Source organism: Oxyura jamaicensis, chromosome 1 (assembly GCF_011077185.1).
Source record: "Oxyura jamaicensis isolate SHBP4307 breed ruddy duck chromosome 1, BPBGC_Ojam_1.0, whole genome shotgun sequence".
NCBI classification, from domain to species: domain Eukaryota; kingdom Metazoa; phylum Chordata; class Aves; order Anseriformes; family Anatidae; genus Oxyura; species Oxyura jamaicensis.
In genome coordinates, this window is record NC_048893.1 from 181,986,373 (window position 1) to 182,005,806 (window position 19,434).

At 37.6% G+C, this 19,434-nt stretch overlaps 1 protein-coding gene across 11 annotated transcripts in view; it reads right to left on the reverse strand.

Moving 5' to 3' along the window:
* The window catches only part of FRY (FRY microtubule binding protein), a 235,655-nt gene that overhangs the window by 132,305 nt on the left and 83,916 nt on the right, over positions 1 to 19,434 (reverse strand). For 10 of the 11 annotated variants that reach the window (XM_035324770.1, XM_035324776.1, XM_035324719.1 and 7 more), the window contains one exon: positions 968 to 1,167. In XM_035324770.1, coding sequence (XP_035180661.1) covers positions 968 to 1,087 — 120 coding nt within the window. In that variant the 5' untranslated portion in view covers positions 1,088 to 1,167. Of the gene's footprint in view, positions 1 to 967; positions 1,168 to 4,415; positions 4,531 to 19,434 lie in introns of those variants that run through there. The other variant, XM_035324753.1, reaches the window with a different exon arrangement.

Consider the following 19,434-nt stretch of genomic DNA (forward strand, 5'->3'; position numbering starts at 1 on the left):
TCATTGTGTGTCACACAAAGACTGAATGATACTAAATAGCTGATGGCACTTTTTTTTTCCCCTAAAGGGCCTGGGCCATGACTGTCCATTTCTTTATTCCACTTTTTATGATTTTCTCACGAAAGAAGAAAAAATGGATCTTTGTCAAAATATTCCTTTCTATTAGCATTTTTGTGTTATTTCCAAATTATGCATAATATTTTTCTCATCTTGCATCTATCTAATGTTTCAGAAGAAAGTCTGGAAAGCTTTAACAAGTAACAAATGCTTCTGGATTTTAATCAAAACATAAAGCTAGACAGATGTCATCAGAATCAATCTTATTTTTAATATTCAGAATATCCAGACATGAAATAGGTATCATTATAGGTCAATATTGTGCTTTATAGAAAAAATATTTTAAGATGTTGAAAAAAAAAAGTCCTTACAATTCAGGACTAATGTCAGTTCTTTCACTGCCTGTGTAAGACTTTGTAAAGTAGCTCTTTTTTCAAATGTTGAGTGTTTCCATATATGGAAAATAGGTGCTATAGCACTTTGCTAGATTATGAAACCCACTACTGTCAGAACTAAAATAGGAAGCAGCAGTGCTATTCACTTTAATGTTTTAGCTGAAAATCAGTAATGTTCTTACATATTTTTAATCGTATTTCAGCTTTTTCTAATCTATTTTGACTCAAGTGACCTCTCTCCCAGCTGTGAAACCTATGTTGCCTGAAACCCCTTCTGCCTCTCAATCACATTAGCACATGCCCTTATTGCAAGCAAAAATGTCACCCCTTTGGCATATCTTGCATAACTCTGTCCTTCTGCTCACCACAGTAGTGTATCTTATGGTTTGGGAAACACTATCGAACTTTAACACAGATTACAAGCAAAACATGCCATGTTCCGTGACATGCAGGCCTGATTTTAAAAAGAAATTCAAAGTAAATCACGTATATATTTAGAATTTCCATTTACTTACAAGAGGTTCTGCCATGATGATGCGAATCTTGCGTTCAGCCTGAGTAGTGAAGTTAACAAACAAGCTCTTCAGGACATATTCGCCTGGTTTACTGTCTGGGTCAACGCTGATAGGCAACATGGCTGGAGGTCCTTTTTCTCTCTGTGTACCAGGAACAGGTGGGACAGGTGGCTTGATATACCCGTTACCAACTGGAGAAGCTGAAAGGTAGAAGAGATGCATTCACTTGGGTAATTCAGTGTGTCTTAACTTTTCTGGAGCAACCCAACTGCTGACTATACTGGCAAAGCAAAGCTGGAAACTATGTATTAGTACATGAAACATATAATACATGAATAAAATTTCCATCTTAAAGTTATAGGTAAAATTTACATAATATAGACTGGCAGAAGAAATAAAAGACAAAGTCTTATGTAATACTATGCACTGCACAGCCAACCTTCTTTTTTCACATGGTAAGATCTGCTGAAACCTAATTCTTGAAATAACATCTTTATTTCTTTCCCTTTATCATCTAGGCCAGGTCTGTAACTCAGCTGTCAAAAAGCAAACTTGTTATTGAGGCTTTAGATCTTTCCTAAACACTTTAACACTTCATTGCTGCAAAAAAATGCAAATATATATATGTTCCAATGACTACATTATCATTTGATAGCATTCAAGATGTGGCAGAATTAGACCCTAAATTAACACACTGAAAAATAAAATAGATGCATTGGGTAAAAGAGAAGATATTTTCCTTTAGAAAATCAAGGTTTAAAAGTCTGTTATGACTATAATGCAAGATAGAAATGCTTTGTTCATGTAGGTGTTATTCTGCAAATGTAACACACCAATACTTTACTTCAAAATAACTCTCCTAATTGGCAGGTTATGCCATCACTACCCAGCACAGCACACTTCTTCCACTCAGCTAGCTCTGTTACCTGAAACGTTTCAGCTGATTTTTGAGGGCAAAACATAATCACTGAGTTTTGTTGGCATTGATTTTTGCATAAAACAAACTATACAGAAGGCTTGTTCACTTAGATTATACAAAATGGCTTCTAAAAATACACATTGTTCTGAACAATAATCTACTTCAAAGAAACGAAAACAGTGCCACCAGAAGAAGGTAAGCCTTACCATCACCTAGGCTCTGCTGAAATTCAGCTATGAGGACAGTGGGATGCAAATGATCAGATGCAAATTTATAGGGACTATCAGATCTGTGAGGTGATGGAAATTTCTCCCCTAACAGCTTTAGAAAGGAATCAGACAGTACTTTCACAATCATTAAGACGTATCAAAAGTATGGCTTTGATCAGCTCACACCTATCCATTCAGTTGGTTCGATCACCAAGTGCTCAGTTAGGAAAAATGTTTTTTTCCTAACTTTTTTGGTCTCCCCCAGGCCGTTATCCCCAGGCTCCCCGTGGTCCTGCCCCCAGGCCCTGGCAGGCTGCTGGCCTGCCCAGTGCTGCCAAACTGAAGCCACCAGGCCTGAGCGCCCACCTGCCGCCATCTCAGGCGCCCTCTGGAAAACACCTGAGGGAATCCAAAAAATGCAAACCTGACTTCTGTTCCTCAGGCACTTGTGGTTTAAGTTAGCCGCTAAATTCAAAATTTACCAAGAAGGGACTCCCAGGAGGGATGGAAATAAGGAGGAAGGGTGTGGGTCATTCACGCCTCACGTCCTAATGAAATTCATGAAGTTAAAGAAACCCTAATCACACAGCCTGGGAGCTGCAATCCTTGCCTTCAATCATTATGTGTATGGACAGGAACCTGAAGACACTGGAATTTAAATCCACATAGTCATTCTCACTAGGAAGCCTCTTAACAATGGCTTGTGACACAAGTCTGGCTTTCTAATACATCTTTTCAGTTTCATTATCTCAAGCATTTGCATATGCTTGATATTTGCATTGCAAAAATCTATCCCAGTGACTAAACAATCACTGACTTCTATACTGATGCTTTAACAGAATTTAGTTCTTTCTCCTAGATTGAGAGCCCTGCAAAGTTCATTTGAATAAAATAAACTTCCTGTGAGGCATGGAACTGGAATTCAAGGACTTAAAACTTACAAAATAGTTGCATTAAGTCATCCATGATAGGCCACTTTATGTTTATACATTATAATGTGGGCCTTAAAAGATAGTGATAAAAAGAATGTGTCAGTTTTTGCCATCTCTGTTGGTGAACCACTTCCTCATGAAATAAAAGGCATAATTTTTATGTGTGAAATCACCACATAAAGTTTGCAAGGGTTTATGCAAAAGACATAGGGCAGGGTTGGGGTGGAAGGAAGGGATTATACTTAATTCTAAATGCTGCTTTCATTGACAAATTAAGTTTTTACTACATCATTTCAAAATAATAACGTTCTCCTACACAGAGGATGATCAGAATGGACCACTGAAACATTTAGTCTGAACTCCTAACATACTGTAGGGTGCTAGTCACCACACAAGTACCAAGATAAAATAAACATAGATAAAAAAAAAAGATAAACAAGATAAAAAAAAAAAGAAGCTTAATCCCAAGGAAAATGAATGGTGATTCCCATGCAGAAAGCAGCAGACCAAAGCAGCCCTGATGCCTGAGGGCACTGCCACAGCAGGGAATCTGTCAGTGAATTTTAGAAAGTTTTATACATATTTAAAGCTCCTGTCATAGGAAAATCTGAAAAAAAAAGAAAAAAAAAAAAAAAAAAAAAAAAAAAAGATTAACTGTGCCTGATCAGCTGTAAGACATCTAAACCATTTTGGGTGCAATTCTGTCTGAGGGCTTCTTCTCTCATTTTCTTGTTACCAGGATGTATTCCTTAATTTTCTACTATATCTACAATAAGCTGCCCCTCAAAAAATACTCTGCTTTTCCGACAGAATATTTACACAATATTTTCACTTAGTTCAGGCTATAACCATAATACTTTCTCAATGTTAAGCATTGGAAAGCATTTAAAAACAAGAAGGAAATATGGAAGTAGTAATGCAGTATCAGAAGCCCCTATTACCACAACCACATACTATTGCCGCAAAATGGATTACTGAACTAAAATCACTGCTATTTTCTTTTTAATGTATTGATTGTTTCCCTGATCCTAGAAATAGTTGTAAAAAAGCACAATAGTTTGAATACACACAGAGTCACTAAAGTGATCACGGGGATGAGTACAAAATTCAACCATTTCCACAGAGTCTCTGCTATGATTTACATTGCAAGTCTTTTTCTTAAAGCTCTAAGATAAAGGACAACAACAGAAAGATCATAACACAGAAGCTAAGAGTCTGCACTACACTGGATAAGCTTCAGCCAAACAGCTACTGAATTTTCAGTATCTTTAAGCAGAAGAAGCAGATGGCATTTTTTTAGTTAACTGTGTCAAATTTCCACTTTAGCAACAACAAACAGACTCATAACACAAACCAAAACACGTTTTTTCAGTATTTTTTGTACCTACCGAGCCCCTTTATAAAGCTGATCACACTGGATTTTCTCCAACATGCTACTGTAATATCCATGAGCCTGCGAATACCTGAAATGCTCCAATTCTTAAGTTAGGAAAGTCTGAATCCTTTTCTAACTAAAATCAAAAAGGAAGTTAGTCGCTTCATAATCCTGTTTCAACACTTCACTATAAATTTTCCAGCATTGAGGCAGACATTGCTTTAGTTTTTTGTTTTTAATAGACAAGTGCTGAAGACCTACAATGTGTGAGCTAGAGCAGGCCTCCGGATCAGATCAGCATTTCCATAACTAAAGGGGTAATTTTTAGCTTCAGCATATGATGATGACCACTCACAGAGTGGCTGCACGTCTATATTTATCCACAAGTACATACTATGCTGACAGATTAGTGAAACTACTTCAGGCACTCCAAGAACATGAGACAGGATAATGGAGTTCAGCATAAACAAACCACGCATATCAAATACATGAATTATCATACAATTCAAGCTGAAAGCAATTACTATAGAAAAGCAAAGCACAGAAACAACACAGGATGGGTTTTGTTTTGTAACTAAGGTCCTTTGGCCAACAGTACATACAGTTTGAATTCCTTGAGATAAAAACAACGCAGTATCTATTCTTTTCCCATGCCAAGAGTCAGTGACAAACCACATATCCTTAATGGATAATTATACATCTGTTGAAATAAGTCTTAAAAAAATTGCTTTGTTTTAAAGCTGCCTTTAAAATAATAGAAAAATATATATATATATATAACAAAACACATTATTAACCAAACTGTTAGGAATTTAATTTCCAAGTATACAGTACACGGTGCCAAGGTTAGCAAAAGGTGCCTTGTTTGCCCTTTGAAGGAGAACTTTCCCAGATTAGTGTGAGCTTGACAGGAAAAGAATAAAATTCAAGGGAAACATTTGCTGAATAAAGCAAACTAATGGTCTAGCAGATCCATTTCTGTCTTAGCAACAGAAACAATAAGATTCCCAAGGATGTGTTATTCCAACATAACAGTAAGATGAAGCAGTAGTACTATTTTAATATCAGCTTTATTTTCGTAAATCTTTTGCATGTTTTAACAAAAATAATCATAGAGGCATAAACATAACCAATATAACACAGCATTAATGACTTGCAATATGTATGATAGGGAATAAACTTACCTAAAGTACAATACTTCAGAAGAAGCAACTGATACTACTATTTCAGTGTTTCTGATCCTCTCTTAGGGGGATTTACACTCAAGAAATGAAGGACCAGAAGGGATTCAGTGAACATCTGAGTCCCACATACAGACTATTTGAAAAGTAAAAGTGAATGTTACGGTGGCACAGGTGCTGGCCTTCATTTTCACAGGGAAATCAGCTTCACGCAATACAAATATTTGCCTACATACTTTGTTTACTCTTTATCTATTTATTTTTATTAAAACAGAGTAAGGTTTGCAGCAGTAAATTCAGTTAAGCGTAGCATCAAAGTTCCACAGTTAGTGTTCTTAGTCTGGGACATACATATTCAAAGAGTCATTACAGATCTCCCCATCCTGAGGAGAATGCAAGCCAGCCCACTACAGCTGGAAGTGTAAATGGTTTCCAGCACTAAAGAAGGAAAGCTATGTCTACAACGCTATTGCTTATGGTAGACTCATACGGCAGCTTTTATGTGGACCTTAGAAGCTATTGTAAGGCACACAGTTATTTTTACATTCATTTTTTATAATTAGGTTAATTACACTTTGGTAAGTATGCAGTTGAGAGGAGGGAAGAAGTGCCTGAAAAAGGGTATATTTACTCTGCAGTTTACCAAATCTTCAGCTACCTAAGGCTTTGCTTGAGGACTATCTTTTTTGACAGTGCTAGATGGAGTTCATCACAGAATCACTTCTGGATTAATAAGAGGAATCACTTTTGATTTTTCTTTCCATTGCTCTTTATTATTCCAGCCCCAAAAAAGAGTATAGCATGTGAATCACTGTGTCAGAGGTGTTACTATCCAGTCTAGAAGATAAAATGGAAGAGGCTGTGAGGTCAACAAGGAGGCGTGTAAAAGTGGTTCAAGACTCTAGAGTAAAACGTCTGATTTTGAAAACAAGTCTGAAAGGAATAACAGATATGGGAGGATTTCCAGAAAGGTTGTGAGAGATGACCTAAGTTCTTCCGGATGGATATTCTCAACATACTTGATGATGCTGAAACTGTAAGGGAGAAAATGGTCATTCATAAATTTCAGATTCCTCTGTTTCTTTAAATATGCAGAGATGTGTCTCAGGAGAGTCACTTGTGTAAAATGGCATGGGGGAAGAGAAAGGATGGAGATATTTTCAATGATAAAGGCATCCCAGAACTTGGTAACAAATGTAACTGAGATTAAGAACAACCTTTTGAATTATTTCTTCCTGAAGACTTCGTGAAAAATGCTGTTGTCAAGTTTATATTAATTCAGAATATGTGTTGAACTACAGAAGACAGTCTACAGCCTCCTGTAGACTTTGTTGGGCAATTCTTCTCCAAATTTTCTAGTCCTTTTACCACAACAAGAGAGTGTAAACTCTATGTGAACACAAGGAAGAACAAAGCTAGAAAACAGGAGACAAATTAACTAGTGCAGCCACTGAGAAGTGGCAGAGCTGCTGACCAAGCGTAGATTTGGCCAACCCCGCTACCCTAGTTAAGAAAAAGAAGGCTTGAAGTTTGTGTGTGTGTGCATGCACACTCTCATACCATTCTTCACTTTATTTTCTGTATCTTCAAGGATGGTATTAAGTAGCAGGCCTAAAACAGACCAGATGTTATTCCCAGTGAGACTGAGCATTTCAGAACATCAGGCAAACTTTGATTTGCCCTCCCCTGAATTCAGGGCTGGAAACTGATCAGCAGAATGAAACCTCTGTAGGATAAAACCAAAATGCAGCATCCTTGAAAACAAGTATAGGGCCTCTCGACAGGCCTGATGGATGCTAAAATACCCCTGGTGGGGGACACTTTTCACTGTGTGTGCTTTTTACCATGAGCTCAAACACTCATTCGACTCAGAGATGAACTCTTCTGCGATGAACACCATTAAGAAATAACCAGTGTAACACAGATATCTTTGCTCAAGCTCAGGGAGGTATTACAAACAGCCCTTGCACACACTGGCACATCCTGTTTGAGATGGATGAGTGTGGTAAAGCAGCTGTTAGCTTTGAAGCTAAGGATGGAGCTCAGCCTGGCACCAGGTAAAGGCTAGAAGTGGCTTGGCTTTCCTGGCCAGTAGCAGCCTTCTGGCTCCCATGTCCCAGTGGCTGGCAGGTAGGTTGTGAGCTCTGTAATGTGCAGACATGCACTGTAATTCTGTGCAAGAGAGGGGCAATTGATATGAGCCCCCTCAGAAGAAAGCGGTGGGTGGCACGTTTTCTCCCCTTGCAAGACACTGTATCTCCGTATCAGGGGACTTATGAATGGCAGAACTGCCAGAACAAACTAACATACAGGAAATCCTGTCGAATATGTCCACCCCCTTTCTAATGGCCTTTTCACTGACTTGGCACAGCTCCTGCTAACCAAGATACGAGATGTAGACTTTTCCTCTCCCTTTCTCCTTAGTTACAGGCCAGGGGTTGTACAGCTTAACGACGTTCCCTAGGTTCTTATCTCAGATCCCTGCAAGGCATCTGAACAAGGCAAGAAAGCCCATTCTCTTTGCTCGCCATTTCTTTTCCTGATCCTTTTCTTCTAGAATTTTGGTGTTTTTTTTTGTTTGTTTTTTGTTTTTTAATTTACATACACTACAGCACATGTGCTGAAGGTCTGTGGGAGTCTAGGCATGTAACAGAGATAAACATTTTTAGTTGTGATCGTTTCAGAATTTGCTTGATTGATTTTAAGAGCAAAGAATAAAAAAGCTAAATGACAGGAAATCTTGTGTATAATCCCAAAGCGTTTTTCAATTGCCGTTTGAGTGTTCCATCTGGGGGTGATTTCTCACCAAAGGAAATATATTTATTGCCTCTGATGGGTTCCAGAACAAACATAAATATTTTCAGTTTTTTTTTTTTTTTTTTTTAATATAAAAAATATATATATATATATATATATACAGTAAGGACACACTGCCTCTTTGAAGGCTGACTTCAGCTTAACTATATGCTTTCAAAATCTCAGTGACTTTCCTGTATGACTTCAAATGCTTTGTTATCTTTGATGGTTATTCAAAAAGTAAAAAGCTTTTTTTTTTTTTTAAATAAGGTTGGAAAGATATATATGTCATCATTTTCAGATGAGTGAACTAATTGATTTTAGAAGAATTAAAACAAAAAAGATGCTATTTCTGAAATTCTGCCAGAATTTCTGTGGGATACTGCTTAAAAAGCAGCTATATTGCTTAAAAAACATTTTATTTTAAATAACAATATCATATACTTTTAAATGATTTTATGTGCTCTCCTTTGGTTTTGCTGAATCTGAAAATAGCTTCCTATAAGTTTTTTAGATGGATGTTTGGCTGGGTTTGCTTTCCTTTTCAGAGACAGGGGGATGAAGATACTCCTGTCATTTTGTGGTTGATGGGTGTTAGCAGAAGAATTATTTTTAGGGAACTTGGAAAAGTGCCGAGGACGCACAAGGCTAAAAGAGTCCAAAAAAGAAGGAATGGTTACTTCCAAAAGAGGGATCAGCAAACAGGAAGGATGTGACCTGCTTCTTCCGTCCCTACATATTTTCTCTTGGAGAGAGAGTATGTATACCTTTCCTTCTCTCCTTAAATGTTTCACAATAAAATTGTAAGAGTCTGGATAAGATGGATTTTTTAAAAGATAATTAAACTGTTTATTTTTTTTACTACAGAAAGATATTAAATACTTGTATCCAAGTCCTGTTCCAATCTAAATAGCTAACTCAGATGCTAGAACCAGAACCTTCCTTGAATTTTTGTTGTGTGCTAGTCCACAATTCCTCTTCCAAACCACAGACAAAAATGTTGGTTTGTGCTGATAAAAACTCATGTGTGTCACTGGAATGAAAACAACTTATTGGTTCTGGGTGATAAGGGTTGTGTACAATCTTCACATGTATGAAAACCCAACGTTGTAAATCACTTGTCCAAACATCAGCAAAGTTCTTATTACACAAAAAGAAACAGGCTGTGGCTCATTTCTATCTGCAACTGCATGGCCTGAACTATTCTGTTGATCCATCTGACATTGCTCAATAGCTAAAAGTTGATTTCCTAAAGGGTTTTGCTTATTTCATGCTCTAAAAAATACAGTCATCTTTAAATTATGTTTCAAAATGTAGAACTATATTGAAGAACAATCTTTAAAACTGTGGTCACTTCCTTGACCTCATTTCCTGATGCATCAACTCTGCTCTATTGCTGCCTTTTAGGGAAAGGTTCAAATTTAGCCACCTACAAGCTAAATACTGAATTTAACCTGGCAATCCAGGTTCCAGGTAGAATAAATTAAGAAAGACTAATGGTTTGAGGTGATTCCTCAAATCCTTCTTAGATTCTTAGCTTAAGACAGAATAAATTCACTTTCTAGAGGTGCCTACCGCTTGCCAGTGATTACGGAGGGAGAACTGACATAGAAGATAAGCATCCAAGGTTATAGGAGATGACTGACACTCTTAATCTGTAAACTCTTCACGAGCATTTTGTACAGACCAAACTGCATCACAGCGCATTTCAGCTGCTGCTGGCTAGGATTCATAGCCTTGATTGCGTGGGTGAAAAATGGCACAATACCAGGAGTAAGCCAAGCTGTGAGCTGGCACTGTAAACTGGCAAGCTAAACCTTCACAGACCAAGAAGACTTTTACAAAATTTTATGAATCTTTCTGTAATGAAACCACAGGAGAGATTTTTGTGAATAAACACTAGCATGAGAATACATCAGACAAATCCATTCATACTCCCCTCTACAGTGAAGCACTCAAAATAACGTCTATACAAAGAAAAATGAAAGAAAAAGTTTTGCAGCCAAAATCTGGATTAATAATTATCATTACCAATCCCCCAGTTTATCTTTGATTGAATCATTACTGTCATTACTTACTACTGGCTGCAGCAGCACACTCACAACATTGTCTGTCTTCTGTATTGAATTAAACACTATTTGGCCTCTTAGCTTGCAGAAAACTCAACACACAATGTGTCATCTTTTATTAGCCACACAACATTATGATGCTGTAATATCTAATAACTCTTTGTTAACATTATATTAACAGCTCTTTCTTTGAAAGTTGAGTTCCCTTGTTTCTTAGCCATGCAGGCTAGACTCAGACTCTGCAACATAGGTATTTCCCCTTTGACTTCAAAATATTAAAGTGTCAGGAAAAGATAATGGTATTACCATTCACATTAGCTCAATGAAGGTTTTTGGAAGTTTAGCTCGACTACAGCTGCTTAGTGAAAGGCTTTGACTTGAGCAAATCAATGAAGCACATGGGATTTAGTTGCTGTTGAAGGCACATGTGCATGACTGCGCAGCTGCAAGCACCCAACACAACACGGACAGGGTGTTGCTCTCCTGCTTGCCAGTGGGCAATGACAGAAAACTCCTTCCACATACTGAAATGTCTAAATGCCATGAAATAAGTTACTGCCAGAAATACGTTATTAAGTTGTTATTTAGTGTTTCACCTGCTCACACACCCAGATGTCCTCAAATAAGTGAAGAAATGGTAAAGGAAGGCCCCAACTGAAACAAACTGGAATGAACGTTTCACCTATCAGTTCTGCTCCTGCACAGGTCTGGTGACTCTGTGATGCCAGAAAAATGTGGATGGGGTTCCCTGTTCTCACTAAGAAAGCCAGGAGCATCACACTAAAATCTGAACCACTCATTTAGGTTTTCCTGTAGTCAAAGGAGAGGAACATGCACCTACAGACATGAACTCTGCATCAGTTAGCTCTGGAAACAAAGAAAGGGTCCTAGGATTATTAACAGATTTTCCAAATATTCAAACAGCTTACAGATTGAGAAAACAGAGTAATTCCTAAGAAAAACTGAAGAGCCTAATGACTTCTGAAAATAAGAAAAGATTCATTTTATGTGATATTCAAACGGATATTCAATATTCCAGACGGTGGGAACAAAACTAGTATTGTACCAGGTTTTTTGAAGTATCAGCAAGGTCAATACAGGCAACTGCAACACAGAGAGCCTGATGTTCATTCAGGAATGGCTGGATTTGATTAATAAAGAACTGAAGTATTATGATACAATGCCATAAGCATAGGTTTATGGAAGGTAGATTTTATTAAACTAGCTATCTTTTTAGGATTGCAAACTTGGTTAACAAAGTTAACAAAGTTAAAAGTGTAGTCTTGTATTTCTGTTTGGCAATTGGATTTGTACTTTACCAAATTATAAATGAGATCCAAAAAATCAACATATTACAAGAATAGATTAAAAGCCAGATACCAGCTAGAAATCAGCGGCATTGGTTAAGAGAGAATCATATCATAATTCATCTACTTATCCTTATTATTAATGGCATAAAAGAAACAAAAATTTATATTTCTATAAAATTTACAGGAAAGCACAACAGTAGTAGATAGAAAAATAGCAAAATGGTCATTCTAATTTGAATAGTATCTTGAAAACTAAATGGAAGCAAACAGTATATGAGATATTAATACTAACGGACACAGAATTGCATATCCCGAAACAAAGAATGCATGCCACAGGGACAGAATAAGGCTTTCTATTCCTGGAAAGCACTGATTATGAAAAAAGGCCTGAGACCAGGATGACTAATGTGTTGAAAACAGGCTGCTATTCTTGAGACCTGAAGAGCTATGGAGAGCCTTTTCAAGCAGGATAAACAAAAGCAAAAACAGGAAAACTCCACTGCTGCACTGCCAGTGTCTTTGCAACTACTGCTGGATGCTCTGTCCCATTCTGGTGTCTGCAGCTTGAGAAAGATGCTGATGAACTAGAGGACAATCAGGAAAAGCAACTATAATTAATGACCGGAAAACTTGTCTTAAAGCTTAGATTAGTTGACCATGAGAAAGTTACAGTGTCACTTAATCATCTTCTTTAATGCCTGGATTTTTGCAAACACGTTGAGCCACTCGACCAAAAACGCCTTTTAATACAATACAAGCCATCAGGCACTTCCAGGGCGTGATTCATTACATCCTAATAAAAATGTCTCAACAGCTCATCCGAACTGCACCCTGAAAGTGCGTATGTCTGTCCCATGGCTATCAAGAAAGCCTAGTTTGACTACATAAGATGCAATATAAACACCAAAGATGCCTACAAATTAGGTGGGACGACTTTCATGCCTGCTAAGCACAAGTACGATGAACAGAAATTTGCTAATAGACAGCCCTTCATTCAGTAGTATCCAATGGCTGGAATTTTAAACTAGACAAATGCATTAAAGAAGTTAACACAAAGGGAAGGAAATTAACTACAGAAATGCTATTAAGGCTGATTTCTCCATTAGTGGAAATTTTAAATTAAGATTTTTTTTTATTTTTTTTTTGGAAGATGTGCTTTAGCACAGACAGAAATTAATTCAGAGAAGCCATAAAGCCTGCTCTATGAGGAGAACAGATTGGATGACACAATGGTTTTTCTGGTTGTATAATTTATGACTCGTTGAATACATTAGTAGAAAAAATATCACTGAGAACAATCTTTCATTGGTAAAAGGAAGATACAGATGTTCTAAGAAGGATTCCTCTCTAATCCACAAAATACAAAGAAACAGAAGTCTGAGTGCCTATCAGTACTGGAGTTCTCTTTGTACATCCAGGTACAAATATAACGTGTGTGATCAGAGTATCTGTGTGATACAGGTAGTAATTTCCTACCATGTCAAACACACTTTGGCAAAACTGAACCTGATTTAAGGGTTATTCTGTATAATAGACCTCAGGGGAATATGAAAATGGAGGCAACTTACTGGATGGTTTAATTTTCAGGGAATATTTTAAAGAGAAAAAGTCAAATGAGAAAGTATATTGCCAGAATTGTTTTAAAATATGCCTTATAACTAGAAGTGAAAACCATGTAAAACTGTTTGCTGTAAGAAAAGACTTATATAGAAAAGTGAAGAGAGAGCTCTGTGCTCTATATTCCAACCGTATTCCACTGACTGAGTGGATGTCTAACGAACATAAAAGGATTATGGCTGAAATGCTATCACTGACAGCATGTTCACATGCACATGGAGATGGATCATCCTGAGAATCTGGAAGAGACTAAAGGCACCTCTTTGTCTATAGCAGAGGTGACTGATCACCCACAGATGCCTGGTCATCTGCTACTGAATAAAGCTGAATGAGTATAAACATTGCAGCACCGTTCCTTCTATAGCATACTGAATTAAAGTTGTTTCTTACTTGGGTGTACAAGGAAGACTGTGGGAACGCTGTATGCATTACAGAATTAGGTATTCCACCCCAAAAATACATAAAATGTTTTGTAAGTAGGGGTAGAATTGAAAAGATCTTTCAAAGGAAAGAGGGTAGACAATGTGTGGCAATGCTGTTTCATAAACCGTGATCTTACTGTAAATTCTATTAGTTACAAACATCAGATGTTGTTATGGGACATCACTTTGCACCAAACACAATGACAAGCTATATTAGCATAATGGGTTGTTATTCCCAGACCCATGTGATCAGTACTCCATGGCAACCCAATGATAATGAACAGCTTTGTTCGTGTGTCAGTAAGAAAGCATATACAAAATTATATGAAGCACGAACCTCAAGTACCTGAAATGGTGCATAAAGCTTTTAATAAATTAGGAATTTGAACACTGCCATTGACACTTCTTTCCACATATACACATGAAGAGGCAAAGAACATTTCACTATGTTCTCTACCTTCTCAGTTAGCCGTCACCATGGTGGGGACTGAGCATCTCCAAGACACTTTCACTCATTGCTCACATCAGTTGAGAAGTTGCGTGCCTAAATCTGGCACATGGAACAGAAACTAGAAACCCAATCCAAATGACAGCTCCAAACAGGATCCAGCACTGCCAGACCCAACAACTCCTATAATGCATCCTTACAAGGACCTCACATGCTTGGACCACCACTTCAGGTGTACAAAACAGAGCAGAAAAGCAACTCCTTTTTTTTTTTTTTTTTTTTTAATTTGGTTGTTACTGGTTTTTATGTAACAGATTTCTGATTCAGTATAGCATATCCTTGCAATATTAACTTCCACTAAGTAACAGGAGCACAACATGTAAAAAATATACAGGAGTTTTTGAATGCTATTAAGTGAACATTATGCTTTTTATGTACCAAGTCCAGATCAACCAGGATCAAGCTACTAATCCAAACTAAATCAGTCTCTCACATGAGATAAGAAGATTCCAGGATGATGTCCAACAGAGTGAATGTTCACTTGCACCAATATATTCTATTATCTTCATTCTAACCAGCAGCAAATGCTGCAGTTATAACATTTGTTGTATATTACCTCCTTAGCATTTCTAAAGAGAATGAATGAAAATGTGAAAGGATGACATTGAAGCAGATTACTTTAAAGAGCCTGGATATGTTAAAATTAACCCTCATTTATACTAGGCAGTTAAGGAAAACCACACAGGTGGATCCTCTTCCTGCAGCCAGACACAGCCTAACTGGCCCCTGCTCTCCATTTAAGTGAATGCACAGCGAAAACCCTGGGACTTGTCACTTTGTGCACAGGTCCACTTTGTTAGATTTTTCCTACCAGACAAATCAGCACTTGGACATCAGATCTGAAAGATGACAGAATGAAACACTCGTGAGGAAGCAGCAGGACACATGAGAAAAGTCACTATTTAAAGAAACATGATTACCTGGTTCATGTGCCTGAACAGATCTCAGACATGTATCTCAAGTACATACACTAGCTCGTAATTTTTGCTTTATGTACTAAAATTTATATGGCCATTTTCCAGCCCACAGAGGAATTCAGATTCAAATGGCCACCTTAGTCACTCAGCACATATAAACTATTCTCATTTACTTTGCCTTAACTGCCAGAAGGACATAGACAGAAGCAAACAAACAAGCTATTCCTTGGCAACTAACTCTACAGTAAGTGCAACATAACTAATTTTACATTAATTTTAATATAGTTTAATTAATTTAAAATATATCTTTAAAGATAAGGCTGGACAAGCATCCTGAAATGCTAAAAGTCAAAAGGGTAATCTACTCAATACTGCAGGAAAGACAATGTCATGGAAGTGAGTTACAACAGGTGAAATTGCAAACATCAGGAATAAGGATTGGCAAATGAAAAACAACACACATTAGTTTTGTTTTGTTTTGTTTTGTTTTTAAAAATGATATTTTGATTTTATGATTCTGTAAAAAGAAATCAAAGATAATGTCCTTTTCCTGAAAAAAAAAAAAAGGTCTAAAACTTTGTGTGGAATACCATAATGCAATAATTTAAAAATAGGGTACGTGGGCTTTTTAAAACACTCGTTAAATCAATCTAACTCTAATTCCACTGATGTAAGCAGTTAAACACCCCCTGTTCTTTAGTATATCTTGCTTAAACTATAACTATCTCGTGACAGTGTGACAGTTCTTGTACAGTTTATGGAAAACCACAGCTATAATTTCAATCCACAATAAATATAATGTACAAGATTTAAAACAGAAAAAAAAAAAAAAGAGATTAAAAAAGTTTTCTAGTCATTGGTTGTACTGATCATTTGTGTCACAAAAACTTTAATGACAGAAGATCATTTTCTGTATTAACTAGCAAGATGTTATATGTTTGCACATGCGCATATATAATAATAATATATAGATTCAAACTTGTCATCCAAGTGTTACAAATGCTGCTTCTATGAAATATATAAGCATGTTCAACATAATAAATGTAAACTAAATCAACTTAAAATGGCATTTCTGGATTTCACATAACATAAAATAAAAATTTATAACAAAAGGCCACGCCCTGAGGATACTGTTATAATGTACATCAAAGCTTTAAAATGCCTGGCATCTAAGCCAGGTGGGCTTTAATAGGATTTACAGATAATTTGAAATTTGGTATGTGAAAGTTTAGGATGCACTAGGTGTGCAAGAGGATCTGACGTACCAAACACCATTTTGAACTTAATTCAGAAAAATGCTTGATGGAAATAATTGGTAGCTACTTTGTAGATACTATCTCATTACTTTGCAGGACTAGGTGCCTTTTTGTAACACAAAAGTGACAGCATATTTAATTATATGCATAATGTAATAATGTCTATATGGTGAACTAGTAATAATGGTATTAATATCAGGCAGAAAGTCATTCTAAGTATCAATTAATTTTGTAAGAAGTTAAATTTACACAAATCTCTGACTTGCCAGTAGTGTGATGCCTCCATTTTTCTTGAAGGGCTACTGTTTGTCCTCAAAGACATGCAAAAAAACCCTTACTTATAATTGTCATTCTCAGCAGCTCTGCTGTAGCTGACAGAGCTGGATTTCCTACTTTGGGCTAAACACAGCTGGGAATTTGCATAGGTGCAGCCTGACATGTGCATGTGTGTCCTCTCACCACAGACACTGAAGATAGTCAGTGCTTCTCCTTCCAGTGGAGAGTTGGCCCTTGCAGCACAGTTTAGAAATGTAGACATCCTCTCCTTTTTCTTTTCTGATATTCATTTACTCTAATATAGGAATTAACACCAATGCCATGAACATACTATTTACCTTCTTCCAAATCCTTAATGCAGCTATAAAATAAAATAAAGCCCAGAGTCCATCCCTGCAGTACCCCACTGCTCACCTCATTCTACTGTAACAAGGAGCCACCAGGAACCACACTCCATTAACACTGCCTCATGCCGGTTTTTAACACATTGCTCATAAAACGATGATGCTTGAAAGTACGCCGAGTGACAGTCAAATATTCTCTGATACCCAAATACACGTTCTGCTTTCTTCATTTACTGAGAACTCCATCAACAGCCCCCACACCGGTCTCCTTGCCCATCCTCACTAACAGACCCCAGGAGAGACGAGCTTTTTCTATTAGCTTACACACTGCCTATTATACTGGAGATGAAACGTGTGTTAGGAGGTTATCTGCTGCTGCATTACAAGTAATAATAAATGGAAAAGTAATCTGGTCAGAGTATTTCTACACTTACATCTAGGAAATGCAGTGTGTCTTGCATTACCTCATTGGACTCATTTGACTTTCAGAAGTCAAAATGGTGAGTGAGGCAATATAGTACATGTATGATTAATCTGACGCCAAATTAACCAGTTGTTAACCCAGTTATGCACAATACACTTGCTGTTCTCCACGCCTGGTAACATTCACCACTTTCTGCCACCAGCCCTATGTTCTTACCTGAGGCAAGGCATGCACGGTGCTGGGGAATGCGCCCCAAGCAGGAGCAGGAGCAGGCCACATACCAGGACGCCCGCGCTGCATTCTGCACCTGCGAGGGGACTTCTCCATCGCTCACCTCCCCCATCTCCAGGCTGTTCTCTTCTTAATTCCAACTCTCAGTACCCAGTTTCAGCTCACTGCTGTATCTTCCCCACTTCAGGCTCACCATCCCAGTCCTGGGCTCCAGCTCCCCCTTCCCCTCACCCAGCTGCACGTGCTCACCTTCTCCTTGCAGCCCTCTCATCCCAGCCCCATCCCTCCTCCCCTCCCTATCCTTTCACCCTCTTCCACTCTCCCCTTGGCCCTGTCTCCCACCAGCCACTCTTCACTTTCACTCCCTCTGCCCACAAAGTGTCAGTTCCCCCCTTCCCAATTCCTCCCCCACGACGACTCCCATGCCTCTTTTCCCTTCGCTCCCACTGACTCTCCTTCCTGGGCTTTCCATCCAAATTCACTCTCCCCTCCACGCTTGGTTTCTTTTTACACTCACCTTAACAGGGCAGTTGGCTGCACAGCTCCTGTCCCACACCCACCCCCATGATCCTCTTCAAGAGAATTTTTAACACAAACCAACTACAATGTTTTTTTGTATTTTCACATTCTCAGGGAGGGCTGAACCACTTCTGTAGAAAATTCCTAAATTCACCTTCTGGGACATTTAGAAGTGATTTAGAAGTGTTTTAGCCCAAAATGCTGAGCACAGGAAAGCTTATTGGCAACAGAAAATATGTTTTTGATAAAAATTAGGCACAGCAATATACACAAACATTCTCTCTCTCTCTTTTTTTTTTTTTTACTATCATCACATAAAATTATAACCTGTCTATATTAACATTTTATAAAAAAATGTTCATTAAAAAATAACAGTCCAGTGATACCAGTCATTTTACTTGCCAGGTAAATCTCCAGTTTCCTGTAGCACCCCATACTACCTGCCCTGTCCCTTCCTACTTGAACACGACAGACAGAAGAGTAGAAACAATTACAATTTTAAATTTCATTTCCCTTGAAAATATTTCCATCTTCTATTTTATGACATATATACTAAAGACTCACAATGGAGAATCTTCGACTTCATTTGCTACAAACCCAACTGATTCTGTGTTTCAAAAGCAATACTTCCAAACTTTTGATCCCCAGAGAGTTATCATTCTTGATGGATCACTCATCCCAGCAAAGACTGCATACATTGCTCTACCACATCTTCCTTCCTATGAGTAACAGAACAAAATTCAAAATACCTCAGTATCACTGGTTCTGATGGCACACGTATCACACAGATAAAGGGTGTGCTGAAGTTACTTGTTTCAGCCACATTCCTTCAAAGTAAAAGAATTATAGCTAAGTAATTTTCTCCCCATTTAAAGCATTGGTAGCAAGAAATATGCACCCTGTGGAATTTAAAATAATCCAAGGACATTTCTATTTTAAAATTACTACTTACTGCCAATTAAAAATCTCATCACAAGTAATAACTAGTTGAGTCATGATTCACAATTTGTTGTTTGCTAACCAACAATCTGAAGGAAGAATGGTTCTTGCAGTAAAGGAACAAGAGACAGAGTTTTATTTCCAGTTCTAACACAGGTTTCACATGTAATCTTGTGTTTTCAGTTAATTTCTCTGTCTCAATTGACCTTGTAATAGCAATAAA